The sequence below is a fragment of the Crocodylus porosus genome, unplaced genomic scaffold (genome assembly GCF_001723895.1).
Source record: "Crocodylus porosus isolate Cpor-Errol unplaced genomic scaffold, CroPor_comp1, whole genome shotgun sequence".
Classification (NCBI taxonomy): Eukaryota; Metazoa; Chordata; order Crocodylia; family Crocodylidae; genus Crocodylus; species Crocodylus porosus.
Genome location: NW_017728918.1, coordinates 31,284,539 through 31,300,060, shown reverse-complemented (window position 1 = coordinate 31,300,060; position 15,522 = coordinate 31,284,539). Strand labels below are relative to the sequence as shown.

Here is a 15,522-nt window from a genome sequence, read left to right as displayed (position 1 = left end):
CAACACACAACAACAGTTTCCAAGCCCTGGTCCTCTAATCCCTGTTCATAGACTTGCCTGTATCTGGTTGCTGAGGTTGCTCCCATTACCCATTACAGCACACTTAATTAGGTTTAAATATTATATTCAAACAAATTCAAAGCTGTATGTAGAAGGAAATTATTTTTATTGGCATACTTGTAAAAATGTAAAGACAATACACAATACCATGTACTTCCCTTACATTGTTTGTTTAAGAAAAAAACTGAAGGTACTGAAAACTGTTGGCACACTAATTTTAGCACACCCAAAGAACTGTGTATGATATGCTGTGGTTGTCCGCTCATCTACTTCAACAAAGTTTAACTCTCTTCCACTGAGGTCATTGCAGCACCTCCAGTTTCACTGTCACTATCTGTAAAATCACTCCACTTATTAGTTCCATTTCAGAATCAGATTGAGGCAAATCCGATTCAAAACTACTTGAACCATATTCTTTTTTGCTAAAGGATGCTTTTACCAATGAGTCTATGGGCAAGGGCAAGTTATCATCATACTGTATCTTCTTCACTTCTGACTGATTCTCCAGAAGTAAGAGATTTTGAGAACTGAAAACAAGCTTAGCAGTGCATTCATTTGTTAGTCTATTCCACTTCCTTGTCTTGGTTGAAAGCCTTCCGGTTCTGTTTACAAGAAGCTGCAGTTGCTGGAATGCTAAGGATCCTTAGCGCAATCCTGGACAACAGTTGGGTGTTACAGTATCCTTTCCACCATGTGAGAGGAGACATATTCTCTGCTGCCCACCAAATGTCATCTTTGCTGCAAAGTTTTTTTTCTTTTGCATGGAACTCGGCAATGTCTGTCATCACGGTTATTTTGTTGATGTTGGGGACATTCTTAGCTACTTCCATAATGGTATCAAGAGAAGTAGATAATTCATCTTCTGATAAATGTTGTCCTCTGTGTTGAGGATCCAAAAGGTTTGCTGCCAGATGGACTGGATGAGAGCAAAACTTAGATCTCTTGGTAAACATTTGTTTTACTTCTACTACTACTTCTTTGGATAGAAGTGAAGAAGGCAAAAGCTCAATTAGATTTTCATTCAGTTGTCTGAATATCTCTGGGATATTTGAAAGGCTTGTTGTATCTCCTTCAAGTTTCTTGATAGCCACTGAAACTGGTAGTAGCCACTTGAATGCTCCTTGAACTCGAACCCAGAACACATTGTTGTTGAGAATCTGCTTCCGAATGTTCATGGGAATAATCTGGGATACCATGCCATCTCTTGACCCACACGGCAAACAGTTCTTTGTGCGCAGCAAACTATGTAAACACTTTGTAGCTGAGCCCCATCTAGTTTCTCCTGGCAATAAAAGTGCACTTTCCTTCCCCTGCTTCTCTTTCTGTAATTTCTTCAAAGTCTGATTATCAACATGATGATTGTTGAATACTTTCACAGTTGCTTTGTAGTTTGCCAATATTGTCTTCATAGTGCCAATATTGTATTTGCACTTACTATATCCTTTGCCAGAAGAGTCAACCCATGAGCAAGACAGCCAAATACTATTAAATGAGGATACTTTGCCTTTAGTGTTTGCCAGGCAGCTTTCATGTACTCTCATTATCAGTTACAAGGGCTTGTACCCTGGAGGGACCTGCACTTTCAGTCTCTTCACTCAGTAATTTGGCTATGTATTCACCTGTATGACGAGAAGACTTGGTAGCAGTTGCTTCCAGGAATTTTGGTTCAGGTGTTGCTAACATAATGTTCACTAAAGGATTTCCTTGTGTATCAATCCATCCATCTGACATCAGTCAGTGATTCTGCTTGACCAGTCCTTTGAATAACCATTGTTTGAATTCTGTCATGCTCTCTATCTAAGAGAGAATGTCATAAGAGAGAACTTGACAGAACTTATATGATGGACGAATTAGTTTCTAATTTTCCTTCCAGTATTGATTTTCAGTTATGAAAAGAGGTGTACCACTTTTAAACATAGCTCGAGCTAATCTGCTTTTTCTTGATCTTCTTCTGACATTTTGTCCACAAAGCTTGATAAAAAGCTTGACTGTCTTGAACACCAGATCACGTATCTGGTGACAGTGATCTTGAAATTGAGGATCTTGCTGCTTCTTTCCTCAGACCTGGCAGCTCAACATTTTCGTTTTCTTTTTTTTGCAAATCTGCTATTTCACTTGAGCTATGAAGTTCCTCCAACAAAAGGGGGAAAAGATTTTTATTTTAGTTTATTCTAGTCTGGCCTCAGATGGTGAAGGAGAAGCTGCAGGAATCTTGCTTCCCTCTTCCCTGCCAGAAGGAACACTCTGCTGCTCAACTTGCTTCTCAGTTGCCCTGGGACTGCAGAGCCAAATGGAAGTATAGTCTGGCCTCTGCCATCAGCCAGAGGACTAGGCTCTCTCTGCTGGGTTAAAATAGTTAACTATTTATATATTATGTAATTAAAAAAATATATTGTTAAGCCTGAGTCACTTTTCTGCTTCTGCTAAGCACCCAAAGCAGATACAAACATTTAAAATAAATAAATAATAGTCCAGAGTTGCATTAACAATTTTTAAAATTACAGTAAAAGCTTTGTTATCCAGCATCCCCTGGGAATGTGGGATGCTGGATAACAAAATATGCTGGTTAATTCAGCGGGCCGAACAGGCATCCTTGCTTGTTCAGGCCGCTGCTTCTCCCGCCACGTCCGGGGTGTTGTCACCCCTCCTGTGGCATCGCCAGCCCTCCTGCAGGCCCTGCGGGAGAGGATGGCGGGCCCCGTTGCAGCCTGCTATGCCCTGGGCCGTGCTTTCGCTTTACCATACAAGCCGGTATGCCGGTTAATAGAGTATGCCAGCTTGTAAGGTGCTGGTTAACAGAGCTTTTAATGTATAATGTTTTAATACAATATAGATGCTAGTCTGTATGGTGTGTCATTTAACTTATTAGTTTGTTTACTGACATAGGATTCCTGAAGTAGACTTTTCCCAGATGATGTTGTAGCACCACTTCATTGTATTAGCTTTTTGTATATGGCTTGTATTATTTCAGGACAGTTTCTACATGTTATTAAATTTTTCTTCATTCTTGTTGTGTTGTTAGCATACTCCTGTCTGCAATATTTACATCTACCAACTTTCTTCCTTCTTTCAGTGGCTTGAACTTCACTATAATGATGCCACACACTAGTTTTTTTTTCTGATTAGGCATTCTTATGACTCCTTGAAACCAAAAGCACTAAAAAGCTAACAGATCTTACGCAAACCACCTTCAACTTCTCCAACTCAAGAAAAGAAATGAGACACTGCTCTGTGTGTTTGCTGAACTGAAAGTGAAACAGAAATTGATCACAGTTTTAGTTTTGGTTTTGCTTTCACTTTGAGTGTGAGATGAAATAAGAATTTTAGATTTTGTTTTGATTTGACCTGCACAGCCAATTAAGTGAATTTATAACTTGATTTTTTTATTTGGATTATTATGTGAGTGTATTTACTCTCCTATTTACAAATCAGTAAAACATGTGTACTCTCTCACACACTTCCTAGGGATAATCGCCTGAAAAGCATTAATTACAACTTTGAAACTGCCAAGCTTGCCTAATATTGTATTGGCATCCATTCATTGTTATTAATGAATTTTATGAAACAATGAATTTTTAGAAATGGAAAATTTCCCACGGAAAAATAAAACACTGGAAAATTTTCTGCCCCACATTTCTGATGAGTGAACATGCATGTGGCACCCTCTGACTCTGATCACCCTCACCCCGTTCCCCCCCAGGCCCAAGCATTTTCCTCCTTCAAAGGGGAAAAAATCCATGATTTTCTCTTTTAAAGGGGAAAATCCACATTTTTCCACAGCAAATGGAACAACTGGATCTCTGGTAATAAGATGCTCCTTGGACAGCTACTGTATGCGAGTGGGTGTGAAAGCACCATTTCAAGTTAACTCCTGCAGTATGGGTAAGAGTCATTCCGCCTTTACTGGTGATCTAAAAAAGAAGTTTGGTTTGAATAAAGAGAAAGCAAAATTTGAATTATCTAGCCTTGAAGTGTTTGACTCGCTTTACTGCTTTTTTTATTCCTGGAGCACATTTTCATCTATCAATTCACTTTTTTTTTCTTGAATAACTCTCCAATTTTTCTACCTCTTAATAAATTTTAGAAATATTGCAGTGTATAGGTACACACATGCTTTCCTCTTGTGAAAAGAAGGAAGAACCTGATTTCTGTCATCAGTTTGCTGTCTTAGTCTGTATTTAGATGACTGAGGCTCTGAGTTTTGCCTCTCAGTGTTCAGTTGCTGCAGTTATTTCATCAGCTCTGTTAAATAACTGTTTCTGGAAAGCCATTAGTTTTAAATTTAACTTGGTAGTATGGTTCCATGAATCATCTATATTTTTGTCTTTTCATTTCTTCTTTCTCTTTTAGTTTCTGTTTTTCCCCTGAGCCATACTGCTTGTTTATATTGCATCAGGCTGTATCTGTCTTTCTTTTAGAAGTTCAACTTCAAAAGCAAAATAAAAGTTCCTGCAGATAGAACCAACCCTAGGTAGTTCTGCTCCTCAAAGGTGGAACAGATGTACATGAAGCATTTTTTTCCTGTTGGGAACACGGACAAGCATATAATAGCTATGGAGCTGTGAGCAGATGTCAGTAAACATGCTCTCTTGTACTTCTTTTGAAGCCGTAGGTCAGGGGTGGGCAACCTTTTTAGCAGGGATGCCATATCAAGCTCTGCTGCCTCCCTGAGTGCCCTCTGATTCCCTTCACCTGCCTGACATGCTGCTCTGCACCCTTCCTCCCTGCCGCAATCTGTCACGTGCCATACTCGTGGCACACATTCGACAGGTTGCCCACCCTTGCTATAAGTGGCTGCAGGCTGCAGCCTGCAACATAGTTATATAGTCTGCATCATAGCTATCATGGCTCTAGGGCTAGATGCGCAGTTCAATTAGACAACATATTTAAAATATTCTGTGGCATTTTGAGTAATTTATATGGAAATGGGAAATAAAGCTTGCTATATCTAGTCTGGTAGTATTTGACAAATAGTAGAACAAGTTTTCTGTAGGGAACATCAAGCCTAGGATGCATTTTGTAAATACCTTTCATTTGATGTATTCTGAAGGGATAAGGGAATCAAAACTACAGCCAGACAATTCCTCTGCTGTTCAAATGTATTTTTAGACCTAAGGGTAAGTTATTCAAAAACTGTAGTATATAGCCTCATATGGAATTTGAGATGAATTGAGAGTCTGCCAGAGGTAAGGATATATTTTTCTCACTTCAGTTCAAACACTTACAACTTGACGATTTCATGTACACATATATTTTATTGTCTTACATTGATACTCACTTTAGGCAGAGTGTAACTACAGTTCTCTTCCTTTAGCCAACTCTATATAATTAAGTAGCTAGTGGATACAATGCGTGAATGATCTTAGAGGGGAGACTGGAAGTCGCACTTCCTCCAAGATGAGTTCCCCTGCTGTTATACTACTAACATTTTCCTTCAAGCCTTCCTCTCCCTGATCCTCCCACCTAAACAAAGCTGTAGCCTAGTTAGGGCATCCTTGTGGTTTTCACATGCCTTACAGTCAATAATCTGTGCATAATGCCTCAGATCAACTTTATAATTTGTTGCTATATGACTTTTTACAGTAAATAATATTTCACAACTGAAAAAATATGCATAGAGATAAAGAATGTTTTTATTAAGTTATTTTTCCTTCTTCAGAAGCTGCATTTAAACTGCCCAGGAGCTGCATATGGCTTCCAAACCATAGTTTAGCCACCTCTGTTCTGTTATATAAAACAGGTAGCAGTGCAATGAAGAATTCTGAAAAGAAAACAGTGAACCCTGCTAATATGAAGCATTGGTGTAGGCATCTTAACACCAAGACAGGACTGTTGATACAGAGGAGATAGAGCTAATTCCCTGCAGCCCTGAGTCAAGCACCTAAGTTCTGAGATACATCCTGAGAGAAACATCCCTGTGTTCAGCGTTTTGCTGCTGGCTTTTTGGGGCTTAAAAAGAGGGTGACAATATAGCCGTGTTAATTTTTTCTTAGATGAATGTTAGTCTTATGGCTGAGTCAGGAGATTCGGGTTCAGTTGCTGAATACCAGCACATGTCCTGTGTGCCCTTGGGCAGGTCAGTCTGGGCTAAATCTTAGTTCACTTTTATGTACATTAGTGGCACTTGTGTAGTCATGGAACCACTATTTGTGGCACTTGTGGATAGTTTATATTATGTGTTCACCTGTTTCAGAATAAGGTCACTCTATATGTACATCTATCAGAAGTAAAACAGAGAAGGAGAGATGGAGCTCCAGCTTTTAGCTCGACATCCTGGTGGCTAGGGCACTTGTGTAGGAAGCAGGAAATAGGTTGTTGGGCTATGAGCCTGCATTATCTACTTCCTAGCAAAGTGCTCTATCCACCAGGCCACAGGGTAAGAATCACCCACTGCATTTTGCAGCCCTCCTCTTGAAGCTCACATTTAATATTCATTGGATAAAATGTATAATGGGTAGTGGGACAATTTGTGCCCCAGTGGGCACAGGAGCCAAGGCCAGACTCCAGGATCATTCCATTCTAGGTGCTGAGTGGCCAGATGCGAAGGTGGCAGCGTGGAGTCACTGCAGCTGCTCCACCCAGCTCCACAGGGCCTCCCAAGGCACGGGGCCCAGAGCGGTTGCCCCGATTCACGCCCCCAGGCACAGCCCTGGCTGCCGGCACTGTAATTAAAGCTGCTCTCAGGAGTTGCTCTAATTAAAGCACCCACCCCCACAGCATGTGCGAAGACGCCCTCTGTGGCTAAAGTTTTGTGGTTTACCCAGTGTTCTGCATGTGCCCAAGCAATGGTATTCCATCCCAGGTGCCTGCCTCCTGAGCATGCTCAGTAGGGAAACAGGATAAACTCTAGCTGTGTGCAATCTAAACTGCTTGTCAATGCGAAAATTGTAGTTACATGGCTATGTAAGTGCCACATAAGTCTGTGAAGGTGAGCTAGGATTTAACCTTTCATCTCCCTTTGATTTCAAATTTTGGCTGTAAAGTAGGATAGTAATTCTTTTATATCTCTGTAGACTGTGAGAGCTTTTGGAAAGGAGAGAATCTCTTAGTATGTAGATATTTGGTACCTAGTATTGTGGTGCATCATCTTGGCTGGGCTTACTTGTGCTACAGTATAAACACCACCAACAACAATAAGTCGTAGTAGTTTACTAACAGGCCTCTGCTATCCTCTGACAGCTTTGAATATAAGCCTCACCCAGTATCCTCAAACTCAGATAATGGCCTTTCCAAATTATTTGTCTAATAAAAAAATGTTTTAAAAAGATTCCTAGGTGGCTTGGATAATTATAAAAGGTACACTTGTGAAAGCTTGTCTGTGTCCCTTCCAGCTAGACAGTTGGTCTAGTAAAAGATATCATCCTTGATTTTTGCATAAACTTTGTGTCAGTTAAGATTTGTGAAACTGGAACTGCTTCTTGTTCCCTGTATCCCCAGTGGATTCAGTGGGAGTTATCTTCTTCATCAAGGACCTGTAGTTCTCATGTGGCCTTTTCATATTCAATATTCTGAACTTCTTTGGCCTGCTTCAGGGCAGGAACCAAGCCATTTCTGTTTGTTGTAAACCTGCCTTTGTGGGATGTTCTTACAGAGGAGTGATCTGGATCATGTTTGCCAGCTTTGGGATTATTTTACAGCTTCTTTCTATTCTTTATTGTATGAGGGGTGATCAAAAAGTTCTAAGACTTAGCCTTTATTTTAAAGAATAGTGTACAAACAACATTTTTATGAGCTGTCCCCTTCAAAATAATCTGCCCCAGATGATATGCACTTATCCCAACGTCCCTGCCACTTTCAGAAGCAATGTTGGAAGTCTTCAACTGTGAGTTTTTTGAGTTCCGCTTTCACATTCTTATGGATGGTTGGAATGTCATCAAATCTCCTTCCTTTCAGCTTCATTTTGATTTTTGGGAACAGAAAAAAATCACATGGGGCAAGGTCAGGTGAATACAGAGGGTGTGGTATCACAGGAATGTTTTTTTCAGCCAAAAATTCTTGAATGGAGACAGCAGTGTGTGAAGGAGCATTTTCATAGTGCAGAAACCATTGACCATTTTCACACAGCTCGCAGCGGTTTCTCCTAACTTTATCCCTCAATCGACTCAAAATCTCTTTATAAAAGGCCTGATTGATTGTTTGACCACTCAGTACAAATTCCTGATGAATAATACCCCGAACTTCAAGTCTTAGAACTTTTTGATCAAACCTCATAATTTTCTTCCTAATTATTTTCTGGTTATGGCAACCAGCAGCCTTCAAGCATAGGTATTTATATATTGCATAACTACTTATTTCTAATTAATTTTGGTATGTATGCTTATCTGGTAGGAAGGCACTAAACTGTGCAATTGGACCCAGAGGATATAAAAATACATTGATTTGTGACAAAACGTGTATTGTTTCCAAGCAATAAATCCATGAAAAGGGATTGTATATCAGGACTTTTTACCAAGTACAATCTAAGTCTGTTAAATCAAAGAGAAAAGGATTAGAGCAATTTCATCTTTAAAATACCTGGATATTAACAGTTGGATAACATCCTACCAGACTGATTAAAAACCAGTATATCTGGTTTTAAAATAGCAATGAAAAGAGAAATGTTCACCTGTCAAGATACATGTAATAATTCTGCCTCTCTCTTTTATTATCTTGATCTTTGCTAGATACAAACCATAGTTTTATGTTTGTTTCTTGCAAAAAACAGCTGATTTGAAAGAGACTGACATCTTTCAGCTACAGGAGGAACTGAGAGAGAGATTTCCTATGGGCAGTGAACTACCACCTCCTCTGAACTTTCTCATTCAGTTCAAACTACTTTTGACAGTAAAATCTTTATTTTTGTATTTTAAAGTGAATTCAGAGCTTGTGAAAGGTGCAAGATTGACAGCACTGGAAAGTGAAGTCATCTATTCATTTATGGCACAGCTACTGCTCAGGAAGTAACAATACCACTTCAGGCTTTACTAGAAAATTCACACAGGCTTTTGATAAACACAGCTAACCCTTAATTAGAGGGATACCAACAACTCAAAAACTCACCCTTCATATTTAAAAATGTGTCCATTTCTCAGACAAGTACCCCCTATATTTGCTGCAAGTCTTGTTCGCTCTAATTTATAATCCTTGAGAAGATAAATTTGCTCTTTTCCATGTGTAAATCTTCCCCAGTCCATATACTTTATGCAATTGAGAGCCCACTACATAAGATCAGTTGATGGTATATAATGCCATTTCATTGCAAACTAGCTTGAGCTGTCACTGATCTTTGCTAATGTGACCCTTGTTACAATAATCTATGCCTAGATAACTTTGAAGCTTGACTACAATATGCTTATGTTGTTGGGAAGGCATACACCAGGGAGCGTCGTGGGAGGTATCGGATATAAAGGGGTCAGTAAAGAGGGGTAGTGCAGTATAGCATGGAACGGAAAATGTAGAAATACAAGAATAGCCCCAGAGGAGAGGAAGAAAAAGTAGACAGAATAGCACAATGGAGGAAGGAACAGAAGAAACATATAACATATGGGTGTGAATGAGAGCAGTAAATATTAGCATATGTTTGATTTTTTCATATTCTAATCAGCCTTATAAAATCTATCAATGAGAGCTGTCCGTCTGTTTGTCATACAAGTGTCCTGTCACACAGATAAGAGGGATGATTCCTTTTTGTGTTGGGGTGATAAATTAGGAACAACTCAACAATTTTCTTGTCCTGAAGAGTCAATATTTCTAAGGCAGTGGAGCCAGTCTTTTTAGCTGGTAAGCTCCAGCCTTCCTCAAGTGCCAGTCCAGTCCCCTTTTTCTCCCCAGTCTACGCTTTCTGTTGCCTGCTCTATCTGCTCTGGGCCCTCCCCAGTTTGGCACATGCTACATGCACACAGGCACAGGCTGCCCATTCCACTTGTGGTACATGTCCTGTGGGCTAGGACTTCTGAGGCCATCTGGTCTGTAACTACTTTCCATTATCTTCACTGTTAATCTCTTCCTTTTTTGACACTTTTTGTTAGAATGTATTTAGTTAGTTAGTCTCCCAAATTTATTTAGATCCATTGAATTATGTTCCTTTAATTTTTGTGGAAGACTGTTTTCTTCTCTAACAAACTCTCATCTAAGCGATTTCTCTCTACACCTAGTCCTTTTCACTTATGGCCCATTAACGTTTACATTTAATCCTGCTTTTATAATTCCAGTGCACGTGCTCAGTTTGTATTTGTAAAGTAACATTTCTCTTTCTTTCTATACAAGATATTGTTACAACAGTTGAAATGGAAATAAGGTGTTTTGACAATGGACCAAAGACTGCTGTTCACTTTGCTTGCATAATTAGCCCTCCTGAAGCTGCTGTAACAACTTACGGGATAAATGAATGTCAGTTGTGATAGACTGTTTAATCTACACCTCAGTTGTACAATAGGAAAGGACAGATTACTTAGCTAAAATACTAAATAATTGGAGAAGACCTATATTTTCTGTTTCTTGTTAAAATTGCTGTTTGAAAGGTATATTTTATTTAAATCCAGCCTTGTGTTGATTTAAATTCGGATACATATTACAGTAATAGCAAGATTCCCTAATTAAGACAAACTTCCAGAGAAGGGTTTTCAGAAACTTTCTAATAAGATAATTATTAGCCTTTTTAACATCGGGAATGAGGTTACAATGCTTTTAGCATTGTAAATTTGACATTTTAATTCCCCGTGGTTGTGCTGAATCACTTTCAGACATGGCCATTAATTATGAGCTCACTTAAATTATTTATGAGATCTGAACTTCATTGTTAAAGTGAAATCTGCGTATTGCATGCTTTAAATATTTTGAGCCAAAACCTTCCGGCCTTCCTTAGGCTAAATCCCATTGAAATTTATGCTCAATTTTGAAGTGAAAATTTTTTTGACTTGAGTGAAATCTGGATCAGGTGCTCTTTTTACTACGAGTGTGTTTTTGTATATATTGTAATGGGAAAATTATGAAACCAGTGTAGTAGAACCAAGGTTTTTTATGGGGTTTAGGTTCCTTATCACCCTTGGAGGATGAAGGTTTACAAATTAGCCAGGGTGTATAGAGAACTGGAGCAAACAGTGGTGTGTGGTCACTGATGAACTTCAGCTGATCAGAGAAATGGCAGTTCCAGCAGTTTCCTGCAGCTTTTATATCAAAAGAAAGGGTTTCTCCAAGCATCTGCTTGAACCTATGGTGAGCTCCAGCTGACTGGAGAAGCAGTAACCTGTGAAGTAAGAGCTGCAGCAGACAAACAAGTAACCCATTCTTAATTTTGGGGAACCTGCTACAAATTAAGTAAGTTGCAAACCACCTAGATATGAATGACTTGGTTTTACTGTATATCTGCTGTATATCTTGAAACTCAAAGTAGTAGAAAAGTAATTGGGACATGAACTCCTACAATACATTGGGAAAGGTTAAATTGATTTTTCTTTACCTAGGTGCCGGCTGAGGTTGTCCAGGAGGAAGAAATTGAAACACCTGTTAATACTTCTGTGGATGAGGTTAGATTTAATTGTTTTCTCACTATGGAAGAGAGTGTAAAAATTACAAATGAGGTGTGGACAGGAACCCCTAAAGTGGAACACTTGAATTTAGGGTATAATGTAAAGCAGTTGTATTTGATTTTGAAAAACAAATCAATTTATGCAGCTTTCAGTTTAGGTTGGGTCTAAAACTGATTTGGGTCTCTCTTTTAGATATAGTTTCAGTCTCTAATCTTGCATGTCTGTGTTATTTCATGAGATGGATGTTATTTAAAGATAATGGAAATATTTTGTTAGATGGACCATTTTGGTTGTCAATTTTACAAAAACAGTTCTTGGCCATTGGACCAGCCTTGAATTGCAGCCTCTATTTAATCTAGGTTCAACAGCCCACTCATTAACCTATCTCAAAATAAATGAAATGTGATACAATCATCCACATGCACTTGGGAGAAAGAGTAAGTGAGAGGAAGCAGGTTGTTCAATTTTTGAAAATCTGGCCATATATATGCCATCACTTTTGAAAATCCTGGCATAGGTATTTACTCCCTCTTTAAAAGAATTATAAGAGAAAGTGATAATCCCATACTTTGTTTAAATGCATGCTCTAGGAAAAATCCTGCAGGAGTTTTGTCATTGACTTTAATAGGGCCAGGATGTCACCCTGTACATAATTTCTCGTTATGGGGGAAATATTAACCCAAAAGATTGCTACTTTGGAAAAGCCCTTGCTTATGAGATATATAAAAATACAAAGGTGGAGCAATGAGATCTCATAATTATGATGGAAGATTAGGTGCAAGTAGTCCTACAATCGGTTGCTCACTCTTCCATTAATGTGTAATGTGACTGTAGACGAAGTCTCTGTGCCTCAGTTTATGCATATGTAAAATGCATATAATAGTATCCATTTCACAGGTGTTTGAGACCTTAGTTAAGCCAAACTCACAACACATCTTGAGAACTTCTGATAATCATCAGATAATTTTCAGCACCTTCAGGCTGAGGCCACAACACAAATGTATTTCTACGTCTTTGGTGCCAGATAAACTCTGGATAGAGATATGTGCTGGATCCAGCACATACCAACATGTGCAGATGAAAACCTGGCTTGTTAAAGTTGTGATAATTGCCAGGTTTTACATGGATAGCTTTTATTATTAATTAGGGCTCAGAACATTTAAAGAAATATGTTCTTTAATATAGGATGTCAGTATGTCATGTTATACAAGAAGCAGTTTTTCAAGTTTAATGAAGTGATAGAAAACAGAAATAAAATGAAGAAAAGTCTTAGCAATCAATACATATTTAGTAAAATGGTTAAAACTTGTTATTAAAATCAAATTCGTTTCTCTTTTAATTTTGATGTTGTAAGGAAGCCATGGACGGCAATGTAGACACTGCGCCCTCTGCAGCGAGCCTTAAATTGGACCATTAATAAGACATAACTAAGTGGTCAGTAAATGTTTTCCTGTACATATTTTAATGAAAGAATTATGAAACAAATGCAGTAAAACCAAATTCTTTGCAGGATTAGAATCATTATCCCTCTGTGAAGATGAAGGCTTGCAAAGTAACCAGGAGTTGCATGGAGAAGCATCTATGTGGGATAACTGATGAGCTCCAGTCGATCAGAGAAACAGCACCCTTTGAAGTAAAAGCTGGAGCAAAGAGCAGAGTGGCTCATTCTTATTTTTTGGGAACCTGCTACAAATTAAGCAAGTTGCTGACAACCTAGATATGAATGACCTGTGTTCTAGTGTATATCTACTATATATACTGAAACTTAAGGTAGTATAATAGTGATTGGGACATGAACCACAGTAAATTGGGAAAGGTTAAATTAATTTTTCTTTACCTTTCTTTGCCAGCTGAGATTGTTCAAGAGAAACAAATTATAGCACGTGCCAGTAGTTCTGAAGATGGAGCTAGATTTGTTTGTTGTCTCATTAGGGAAGAGAGTGTTAAGAATTGCAAATGAGGTATGAGCAGGAACCCTTGTAGTGGAACACTTGTATACTTTAGGGTAACAATGTAAAGCAGTTGTATTTGATTCTGAAAACCAAATTAGTTTATGCAGCTTTCATTTTAGGTTGGATCTAAAACTGGTTTGGGCCTCCTTTTGTTTTGTTTCCAGTCTCTGAAATCTTGAAAGCCCATGTGATTTCATGAGATTGACATTATTTAAAGATAATAAATAACTGGTCAGACAGGAGCTTATTTTAAAGATGTAAAAAACTATTTATTTTTGGCATAATTTAGCATTAAGTTAGTACTTTCTATCTTCAGAATTCCTATGAAATATCAGTTAATGCTAAAAAGAAACATAATCTTTAATATGTATGGGGGAAATAAAAATGTCAAACAACATTTCTGAAATCACAGAAAACTCAGTGTCTGAACAAGGATTAATTAAATAAATAGAAATAAAATTAATAATACCATAAGTTCCATGTTTTCTTTCACAAGATTTCTTCCCATGCAGAATGGTGAATGGAGTGGAACACTGGTGCAATGTAGGGGTTCACCAAGAAAGATTTTCGTGGCTGATACCAATACTCAATGGTTAACTAACCATATCAGTCAATACCAATCTGATAATTGATATTTAGTAATAGTGCAAGGCATTTTAAATTACTGACATTAAATAAACCTTTTGCATTTATAACACACACACGCATACGCCTCCTGCCTGTTCCAGCTCTCGATGAGGAAGGTGGTGACTGCCTTATTCCCTTGCACTTTGCCCCCTTCCCCACAGTTCCTATCCTCAGCCCTGCTTCCCATGCAGCCCATGCTGACATCTTGGGTGGGTGGGACAGACCCTTACATGGACAGTGGTGCTGGGCACATCTGGAGCACCAGAGCACACCACTGCCTCAGCATTGGTGGGCCCTGTGAAGCCAAGCTCCTGTGGCTTCTGGGGAGAAGCTACTTTTGCAAAGGCGCCTGGTGCCCAGCAGAGTGGAATGTCCCTTTACTGGTGCCTTACCCTGCCCGTGCATAGCCCAAGGTCTCTGTGGCAGTCCCAGTGCTCAGGCCCCTGCTGTGAGCGCAGGATTGCCTTGGCAGCAGCGGGAGCAGATAACAGTCCCTTTGTTGCCATACACAGTGCCCTGTGACCACTCCCTGGTGTCCTTTCCTGCTGCTTGCTGGGACCTGCTGCACCCTTGAGCTGGCAGTGGGGCTAAGGGACTGAACTAGGTTTGCCAAGGTGCTCCAGGCACGTGGCCATAATTATCAGCTACAACAGGGGCAGGAAATTATTTCAGCGGAAGGGCCACTTAATAAGGTTTGGCGAGTTTTCGAGGGGTGCATGGGTAGCCCTGCCCCCAGTTGCCATCTTGGAACCAGAAGTCCTGCCCCTAATCCCATGACCTTTGCCATCAGAAGTCCCTCCCCTTGCCCCTGGAGATGCTCCTTTTGGGAGGGGGATTGCCACCTTAGAACCAGAAAACCCCCAAATCATACACTAAAAGTCAAAGACCTACTATATTTTAATTTTATTACAAAAAAATTTTTTGTCATGTTTTGTGTTTGCATACTACATGTATATATTTAGTTATTACGTGATTTGCCTAATAACTGAAAAATAAAGTCTTAGTCTTGTATATTATGTGGGGGTGTATGTATGTGTGTGTGTATGGTGGAGTGTGGGGGGGCAATAGTGTGTGGGTGTATGGTGAGGGGGTGTGGCTGTGTGTGGGGGGGCAATAGGTATGTTGTGGGGGTGTATACGTAGGGGTTCCAGGGGCAGGGTTTGGGTGTGTGGTATTTATGAGGTGTGATAGAGGTGGGGCATGGGGACCCCCCCCCTCTCCTCCCCGCTCTCTCTCCATGGCACGCAGGCAGCAGCAGGCAAGGGCACTTTGGGGCACTCGTGCCCAGTGTAGGTGCTGCCACATGGTGGCACGCAGGCTTGTCCAGCGCTGTACATTGCAGTGAGGAGCACAGCCCGACCAGGCCACCTCTATCA

At 39.6% G+C, this 15,522-nt stretch overlaps 1 protein-coding gene across 1 annotated transcript in view; it reads left to right on the top strand.

The window, feature by feature from the left end:
• Positions 1-14,123, top strand: part of LOC109311674 (doublecortin domain-containing protein 2-like) — an 18,939-nt gene extending 4,816 nt beyond the window's left edge. Inside the window, exons 3-5 of the mRNA XM_019537429.1 lie at positions 11,502-11,564; positions 12,922-13,001; positions 13,078-14,123. Coding sequence (XP_019392974.1) covers positions 11,502-11,564; positions 12,922-12,984 — 126 coding nt within the window. The 3' untranslated portion in view covers positions 12,985-13,001; positions 13,078-14,123. The remainder of the gene's footprint in view (positions 1-11,501; positions 11,565-12,921; positions 13,002-13,077) is intronic.
• The last annotated feature ends 1,399 nt before the right edge of the window (positions 14,124-15,522 follow it).